This window comes from Drosophila novamexicana, unplaced genomic scaffold, assembly GCF_003285875.2.
Source record: "Drosophila novamexicana strain 15010-1031.04,08,12 unplaced genomic scaffold, DnovRS2.1 tig00001302-arrow-arrow-pilon, whole genome shotgun sequence".
NCBI lineage: Eukaryota > Metazoa > Arthropoda > Insecta > Diptera > Drosophilidae > Drosophila > Drosophila novamexicana.
Genome location: NW_020824849.1, coordinates 738,405 through 748,344, shown reverse-complemented (window position 1 = coordinate 748,344; position 9,940 = coordinate 738,405). Strand labels below are relative to the sequence as shown.

General features: G+C 41.0%; 1 protein-coding gene across 1 annotated transcript; it reads right to left on the bottom strand.

The window, feature by feature from the left end:
- Positions 1-7,845: 7,845 nt before the first annotated feature.
- Positions 7,846-9,139, bottom strand: LOC115767098 (succinate--CoA ligase [ADP/GDP-forming] subunit alpha, mitochondrial). The gene has a single exon (XM_030711246.1). The coding sequence runs from the start codon at positions 9,054-9,056 to the stop codon at positions 8,022-8,024; it is 1,035 nt and encodes a 344-aa protein (XP_030567106.1). The 5' UTR covers positions 9,057-9,139; the 3' UTR covers positions 7,846-8,021.
- Between the last annotated feature and the right edge of the window lie 801 nt (positions 9,140-9,940).

The window sequence follows — 9,940 nt, the reverse complement described above, 5'->3', positions numbered from 1 at the left end:
TATATATATATATGATAATGGAGTCCCACTAATTTACATATATATATATGTAAATTAGTGGTTCAATCCCAGTAAAATTCTACTTATATTGCTGAAGCTTGTGTTATCTCACATTTAGTTACAACGGCAATAAAGTGGCCTTTATTATATAATGCATTAACGAACGTATTTATGGAAGATATCAAATATTTCGTGCACGCTGTGTAGGCAAATAAAATAGTTGATATTAATATTGAAAAACTTATCGCATTCACTTGTGCTAGTCAATAATTGCCATAACACTCGAGTGTCTAATTATTCCAATTATAGTTATAATTCTATTTTTTTATTGTTATTACAAATATTATTTTTGCTGCTCTAACTATTACTATTGTATTACTATTTACAGCATAGTTTATAGCTGTAAATAGCAGTGGCAACAATTGTCTCCGGCTTAAACAATAACACATCCATACACTCGCCTGGGATTGGGACGCGTAGAGCACAAAATCCTTGTTATTTACTTGCCTAAATGACTGGGTCAATCAGACAGGGCAACCGAGAGCTTATTCTATATCATAAATTAAAATAAAAACTTCTATCTAAATTCAAGTCTGGCATCTCAGTGCATACAATGGACACATCAAAGCTGTTAGTGATCAGAATTCAAACTCAATTTACGTATTTTATTGGTCAATTCAATTCATGCTTTGCGTTCTGGGTGTCCCATATGCCACTTGCCCCGACTTGTCTTTCGCCTCGCTGCACGTCGCACCCTTCAACTTTGTTACATTTCGAGTGTGTGCCTGGGCATGTGTGTGTGTGAGTCAGCGCCTTTGTCTGTGTTCGTGTCCGTGTGAACCGACATGCGTGCACATGTTGGTTTTACACATGAGTGTGTACATTGTGTATGTGTGTGTGTGTGTGTGTGTGTGTGTGTGTGTGTGTGTTTTGCCAGAGTGTTTGTACGTAAGCTGATGTCTTTGTGCGTGTGTGTGTGAGCGGCCATATTTGGCATCCACAAAGTACGTATACTTTGGGGTCTAATTTGCGGTTGCTGGCGCAGCTCAATTTACAAGTGAGAAATTAAGATGTCGACAAAACTTTCGCCCAAACACCTCAACAGCGACGTGCGCATACACACACGCACCCACCCACGCACGCACATAGTTCTCGCTTGGTTTTTTTCTTTCTTTTTTTTTGATAGCGCTTTTAGTGGAGCATATAAACCGCAAAGTCTCAGCTTGCCACAAAGTCTCAGTGTTATTGCCACAGCAACCAATGCACTTTGCAACTTCTGCTTTTCCTCTTTCGTGTTGTCGAATCGCGCTGGAACAGAAAAATGCAGACGCGGCGGGCAATCGTAGCATCGGTCAGTTGGCCATGCTACACATATACATGCACACACAGACATGCCAAACATGCATGCTCACACATGCATGCTCACACATGCATGCTCACACACACGCTCACACATACATGCACACACACTCTCACACATTAAAATTGCATCTGTTTGTAGTTTCAAAAAACATTTAATTGTGTTAAGTTTACAAAAGTATTTCAAAAGCAAAGTTGTCTCAAATGAATTGTTGCCAGGCCAACGCGCAGTCAAGAAATCCAGGAGCCAGAAGCTATCAAGTCCACACCACAATACAAGCCATTACAGCACTCCACTTTAACTGTTTACTACGTTGTGCATGAACAATTAGTCATTTTCTTTATAGTAATTGCACATACATACTCGTAATTATAATGATCTTTAACAACAATGAGCTCATTTCGGGGGATTTAATTATTGGTTTAAGTTTCTTTCTCTATAAGTTTAATTTTTCCACCCATTTTCAGAGTTTCACGCGTTTTCCGACCCTGCGAGTGAATTTTCGAAATCGCTAAAACCAGTTCTTTTTATTTTCTGTTCACTCTGTTTTTACGTTTAAGTTTAAGGAAAGTCTGACAAAATTTGATTTGGGCTTTGCATACATTTTCCTTTCCCAACTATTTTCCCAAAGATTATCGAAATGACTTCGGACTCAGATCGGATGATGAAAGGTTTCACAAAGCGAGAAAAACGACCAATTAATTTTCCGCAAATTCAGTCGGAGTTTTATACAAATCCTTGCACTGTTTATTCCATATTTGCTTTCAGCTTGCGCCATTCGGTCCAAGCGAGCTGCTCTTTATTTGATTAAAGCAGCATAATTAATCTGTTGACAACAGTCAGACATAGCCATTGTGAGCACCACATAGTGTAGTTAAAATAAAACAAACAACTAATAAAAAACTCGTGATGATATTAAAGTCATCCTCTTGTGGGTTGGGTGGGTTGTCTAAAAATTATGCATACTAGATACTTGATGTGCGGGTCGGAATTGGTTTGCTGTCGCATGCGGCGTATACGCAATGTCAGCAATTTTCCCACAAATTGCTAAAATTTTATACGCGAAGCGCGCCACTGCTGTTATTGTTGTTGCTTAACGCTTTTTTTGTGTGTTTTGCTATTTCAATGGGTTTTTGTTCGACACAAACTTTATTAATTGCGACAGTGAAGTTTGCAGCCGCAAGCTTCCCTAATCCAATCCCAACATCCCTGAAAACTATTAAAACACGCAATGTTTAATTTTCCCTTTTTTTAACATATACCCCGTAAGGTTTAAAATGTAGATAATTGAGGGTATAATCAAGTTGGAAGAGTCTGCAGTTGCCCCAAGCGGAATTTAGATTTTTCTAGATTTTTCTGAAAAAAGCTGAGCGTATTTTGAAGGAGAAGGTTTTTAGTTTTCACTTTTTAGTTAATCAAGTTAGTTAAGTTTGCGTGACATTTATTTCTTAAATATCAGGCACATTGATAATATAAATATTTTTTATTTTTTTTTCAACTTTACCTTGGAACTAGTTACACAGTATTTACAGGCTTTGACTTTAGTTAATAACACTTAATTTTTTGTAATATAAATTTTATAAATAATTTGCATATTTAATTGAATTCCTCTCACACATGATGCTGTTGTTATTATTGTTGTTGTCTATATGTGGGCTTGTGGGTTTTTAGCCAACAGTCAACGAACTTTTCTAATTATTTGCGCGCTAAGCATAAAAGTTGACATGTGCTGGCAAATTTGCATAGTTTGCAGACTAACATTCAGCTGAAAAGAGTAGAATTTAAGGGCCTGCGAAGTCGGGCCGGTTGGCGTCGTCGCCTGCTGAGGGTGTTTGGTTAAAATAGTTGTATGAGCGTTTTTAATCTTTATAATAAATTAAACTTATCTATCTATTATCTGGTGAGAAATATGCAGTATATGCCCTTTATATATGCCAATGAATATTTGCAAATAAATAACTAAATGCCACAAGGGCAACAGCAATAATTCTCCCATCTATTCATTGTGTATAAATTTCCTTTCAAATGTCAAGTGTCAATTAATGTAAATTCAATAAAAAACATGCATTGCACAGGTCAAATATTCAAAACCCAAATATGCACAACAAAAGAGATGTTAATTGCGGTAAAGTTGATGGCGTAACATTTTTGGCATCATTAGTAATCATTGAATACATTGGTAATCACATCCAATCGAAACTCTGTCCAATAAAATCTCAATTGTCGTAATTGTCAATTCTGTGACAGCTGTGAACGAGCCGAACCCAACAACTCCACGGAACAGGCCGTGCTACCCATTTTCTGTGGGTCTGTGGCACGTCTGTGGCAGGGCGTGGCGTGGATACGTGCAGCATTTCATTTGTTTGCATTTGACAAAAATGATATATAAAACAAGTAAAAGTGTTCTAGTCGGGAGTGGTCAATAGGAATATACCCTGAATCCATGCGTGCACAGCCACACACATAAAGTCCACACATAAACTTTTCTCCTGTGCCTCACACTATTTGTAGGAAATGCAGTCATGGCTTCCTTTGGTCTTCTTGGTCAGATCTTTAAATAATTTACATGTGCATACAAAGGCTCTACTATTAAATATAAAAATATAAATCTTATGGAAATGGAAAGATTGAGATCTTGATATACTAGTTTTAGCAGTTTCCGAGAACAAAGAGTTCACACCGTCAAATGGACGGAGCTCGCATGATCGACTTAGTTTGTCGCCTTGATAAAGAATATGGATATACTTTATGAGGTCCGAAATGCTTACGTCTGCATGCTAGATGCATTTTCAGAAGAGCCTTATACCCTTTTTAGCCATTTTCAATGGGTTCAGGGTAAGGCAATGCAAACGGTGTGTGGTCTGTTGAGGAGCGGGCGCTCAAAATGCGATGCTTGGTGCTTGTGGGATAGGGGCGTACGGGGTTTCGTAAATGGTCTCGGTTTTTGGCAATTGGGAACGAGGCCAAGACCGAGCCTCGCTGCATGCTCTGCATAAATTGACAAATTCGTTTTGACTTGTTGAGGATGAATTCCTTGCATGCACTTTTCTATTTTCAATTGCAGCAAGTGTGTGGCTGCCCCCACCATCACCCGGCTGACCGCCTGCCCCACTACACTGCCCTTATCTATGCTAGCGTTGTCAAACGTGCTACAAGAATTTGGCAAGAAAATAAACCAATTTGGCTTTACGAACAAAAATGCGGTTGCAATTGTTATAGCATCAGTAGCAGGACGATGAAGCGGTAAAACTTTCCAATAGTTGCAATTAAATGCAACATTTTGGGGTTTTGTTTGCATTTGGTAACTTCGATATACGCTCCCAATACGTTCTCTCTCACTCGCCCTCTCCCTCTCCCTGTGTGTGTGTATGTGGGGGTCTTTATGGGGCTCTACTGTGGTCTCGTCCGACGCGTTTTTTCTGATAGCTCAGCTCAGAAGGCTTAGTTTTTCAATTAGTTTGATGTGTGGCAGCCTTGTAAGTGGTTGTTAAATTGTGGTTGCTTTTACTTGTTCCACCTCGTGTTGGAAAAGCATAAAGGACATTATTGTATTTAAAGGGAAAGCAGGAGCTGGTGAGTCTGGTGAAATCCAAGCCAAGCTGCTGTAGCTGCTAACAAGCGTTGATTGAATCAATGTTTTCAAATATGTCTAGCTTATCGACAATATCAGCTCTGTAAGACCGTACGAGCACTTCAATTATATAAACGTAATTTGAAAGCTCTGTCGAATTTTCCTCATCTGATGAACTTTTAGAAAAAAAGCTTTGAATTTGAAGGAGAGTTTTTTTATTTTGTTTCGTTAACAAAGCATTTTTTCCAACCACATTCAAATATAAAAGAGCATGAAATATATACATACAAAGAATTCTAAAATTATTTAGTTTAATTTTGACTCGACAAAACGTTGGTTAAAAAAATTCGTTAAATTTGTAAGTCATTAAATCGACTGCAAAGCCCAGCTGGACAAATGCTTACCAGCCACTGTAACCGCCAGCATCACCTGATGCAGCACCACTCGCACCTGTTTTAATCAAAAATCGAAGCTGCATTTGGGGTAAGAAATGCATCTTTCTACTTGAAGGGTTCCTTTGTGCTCAGTTGCAGTTTTGCTGGACTTGTTTTATTTTAATTGCTTTTCACTGTAATTGCAGTCGAGTGGCTGTCACAATGTCTCACCTCTCCACACCTCATGGAAGCACTCACAGCTCCTGAATGGCATTATCAGGCGAGTTGATTTTTGCCGCTTCTTACTTTTTTTTTCGACTACACTGCAAAAAGTTGTGCAATTGAGTTTCGACCTTTTGCGAGTGGAGCAGGATGTTAAATGAAAAGTATTTTACTCTGACCACATATAACTATTTAATTTACTTACACACATAGGTTTTTTTATAAGGAAAATGCATTTGTGCTGCACACTCACCCTCAGAAGTGCGCCACTTGTTGGGAACTCAGCGGCTCTACGATTCTACAGTCCCATTCTGTCTGTCTGCTGCTCTGTTTGCTCTGTCTATGCGTCTGTCTGTCTGTTTCTCTGTCTGTGCTGTGCTCTACTGTGGGATTTGCTAAAAAGCTTGAAAAGGAATAACTCACTAAAATACACGTGGCTCAAGTGCAGCGTTGACACCTAAGCAGCTGGGCAAAGAAACCAGGCAAATACTTTAAAGCCATAGAAAGAGACAGCGACAACAAGTAGCAATGTTGCAGTCGAGTGTCACCGACTGCGTAATTCTCTTGCGCGCCCAATTTATTAAGAGATAGTCTTGTATCGATCTTTAGGGGAGTCTTCATTCCAAGCTAGCTCTTGAACTATAGAAGATATATATAGATTTTACTTTCTTGCCACGCCCTCAGCGGGCGTATAGATAACTTAAAACTGTATCTGACATAAGTAAACAAGAGTTCATTTTTTCACTTTATGCATAAGTATGAAAATGGGCGTCAAGAACTTTTTACCGTATCTTTTCAAGTGTCTGCTGCTGTGTGTGTGTATGTGTGTGCGCCCATTCGCTTGTCTCACTCGAGGGGGCGTGGCAATGACATGGCTGCTGGCATTTAGCAGTTGTTGAAGCATGGCTACACTTGGCTTCACTTTGTGCTGCTGAAGGTGAGCTGCCTTTTTCAATTGCTTTTAGTTAAATTATGCGCCAGTTGGGTAAGAGAAATGCTTGCCACACACACGCAGTCTGACACTCACACACACACACATGCACAGGCGCACCTGACTTTTGCCTGACAGCAAATGATTTAAATATTTGTCAAGTAGATGGCCAGGTAGCTAGATGCTAACGTGGTTAACAGAGAGCAGATGCTTGGTTGCAGCTGCTCATGTTGTGCATACGCCAACGTATGTGTCGACCCGCCAACGCCAATTATCAACATAATCGTTGGCAGATGCAGTGTTGCAGACAACACGAAAGCAACACCTCAACGAAAGAACAACAACAACAACGGGAACAAACAACAAAGTGCAACAAAGCACAGCAAAAAATGTGCGGTAATTAGTTTATAGCCAGCAGTTAGGCAAAACACGGAAAAATAGGGCCACGACATGACATGCAGCACCACCACCAGCAGCAGCAGCACCAACAGCAACAATTGCAGCAGGATTAAAAAAAACAAAAACACCCACAACAACAACAAACACAAACAAAAACAAAACAGACAACGTAACAAAATTAGCTTTTTGGCGTACAAGCATAACACCAAAAGTTGACTGAACTTGGCGCTAAAGCAAATGAAACTCGTGTAATTGTTGGCCCCCAAGGACCAGGTCGGGCCATCAATGCGGAGTTGTTGCCCCAACAACACCCCGCGGACACGCTGCACAATGTTGACTCGTAAAACTGGGGCAACCAAATGCTGCGGCTTTTGCCATAGCTCGACTGTCGATAGCTTAAACTCTGGAACAGGCAACTCAACAAAAGATCGATTAAGCGACAGCCCCCAACATTTTGTTCCATTTTCATATGTGTTTTAGAAAAAGATTCTTAGCGCGAAGTATGCAACACATTCGAATGGTGATGGGCTCACAATCGTCGCACTACAAAAAATGTTTCTGATTTCAAGATTTACTTCGAATGTAAAACAGATGCATTTTTCGATACAAAAATCCATTTTAATTTTATGGGTACCTTCAAAAGATTTAAGGAGGTTTATTCTTGTGTATCGTACAATGCGCCAAAAGGTTGTTCTCGATTAATTTTTTGTAAGAAGTGCAAAGGGAGGACGTGCAGCACGTACAGTGTATACACTGTATATATAACTAAAAACGAACGCATGTGGTGGAACTGGGTACAGGGTGTCTTTTAGTCAGGCAAACTCAACCAGAACAGGCCCACGTGTATCTAAATGTGTTTTTGTCAGTATCGGGCTAGTAGCCAGATGTATCTCAATCCTGCTTTATTTCATATTCTTCACCCTAGTTGTTTAACTTTAAAGCTATCGTATTAAATCGTATCAATTAAGAGCAGCCTCTCTTTTATTTGATAAAGCTCTTTCTGTTCTCAACAATTTAATTAAATTAAATTTATTATTGTTTGTTGAAACCAAAGTGTTTGACGAAATAATAATTTAATGATTTTGCTGGAAAATTATGAATGAATAAATATAAATTGTGTCCAGAATCGCGAATCTTGAATGGTATTAGCTCGTACATGGAGGCTCAGTTCTTGACCTTCTCTGTCTTGGCGCTGGGGCTGACTAACTTTTTGCGCACCATTTCCTTGTGGAGCAGCGTGCCGATGTGGCACGGATTCAGAGCAATTATCACACCCGCCTCTTTGAGGGCCTTCAGCTTGTCGGTGGCAGCACCCTTGCCGCCAGATATGATGGCGCCCGCATGACCCATGCGACGACCCGGTGGAGCGGTCATGCCCGCTATAAAGGCCACCACTGGCTTCGATTCACAGCCGGAGTTGTGCTTCTTAAGATACTCGGCTGCGTCCTCCTCAGCGGTGCCGCCAATTTCGCCAATCAGAACAATGGCCTTTGTCTCCTTGTCGGGCAGGAAGATTTTCAAAGCATCAATGAAATTTGTGCCATTAAAGGGATCACCACCGACGCCGATGCATAGGGTCTGGCCCAAGCCAACGTTAGTAGTTTGATGCACTGCCTCATAGGTGAGGGTGCCGGAACGAGATACGATGCCCACAACTCCGCGCTTGTGTATGTGGCCAGGCATGATACCGATCTTGCACTGCTCCGGCGATATAATTCCCGGACAGTTGGGCCCCAATAGACGTGATTTCTCCTGGCAATTGAGCATCTCTAAAATGCGAACCATGTCCACTTGCGGAATGCCCTCTGTGATGGCCACAATAAGACCAATCTCATTCTCGATGGCAGCACAAATGCCCTCGGCCGCGGTGGCTGGCGGTATAAAGATGACTGTTGCGTCAGGCTTTAGTTCCTTGACTGCCTCCTTAACGTCCTTGAACACTGGCTTCTCCAGATGTGTTGTGCCGCCTTTTTTGGGCGATACACCGCCAACAATCTGAGTGCCATACTTCTTTGATTCCTCGGAGTGGAAGGTGGCTTGCTTGCCGGTAAAGCCCTGCACCATTACCTTCGTGTCCTTATTGACCTTCAGATTGCATATGGTCTTTGAGTAGTCAGCCTTGCAGCGGACTAGCTGGCGAGAGAAGACGCCCATTCGTTTGGCCGTCAGGCAGCATCGAGTCCAGTTGCAAAAGGACATTTTTATAATTTGAATGTCTTACTGTATATTTTGTTTTCAGATTTTGTTTCGAGCTATCTAAATGTGTATATTCTTTTGAATGAGATGCTAAACTAAATTGCCCGAGCTTGAGATTTTTAGCCCAATATTCCAAAGCCCACTTTGTGACTTCTCCCAATACCCGTTGTTTAACAAGTCCCCTTTATAAAAGTGCAAAATATCATACTCTTTACCCATTTTCAATTGTAGAAGATGGATAATGCTTTAAGTGTGCAAATTGTTTTAAAATTTAAAAATACAATTTCTGAACAAAAGCCGCTTTATCTAAAGATCCTACAGAGTTCCTTTGACTCTGAGTGTTTCTGCCTTATGTCTTTATGCATATACGTATATATATTTGAATGTGAGTAGGTGTGTGCTCGAGTATGTGTGTGGAGCATACATAACTTAGTGCTGAGACGTCAGAATAAATCATTCGCCAAGGCTCAGTGGTTATCCTGGAGGCCGGGCTGCAGTTGCAGTTGCCGTTGCCGTTGCCGTTGCAGTTGCACTAAATGACTTCATCGCACACAAATAAAATATCAATAATGTCAAAAGTGTAATAAATCATCGGCTTGTTGTTTGTGGATTCGAGCCGAGACTCGTGCACAGTGGTCGCACCCAGGCCGCCTCATCTTCTGGCAGGGACCTGGACCGCCTCCCATACATTCATTGACTGGCGCTGGGAAGCCATCTGTATTTGGCCAGGGTGGGGGCAGCTATGGCGGTTTTCATTTGACGCGGACGCCTGCCGTGAAATGGAAAATGCAAATTTTTTATGTGCCCCGCACAAAAGTATGCAAAACTGACCCAACAAGCCAAAAACCCAAACCGAAAATGCAATGCGCCAAGCAATGCGTCGCCCT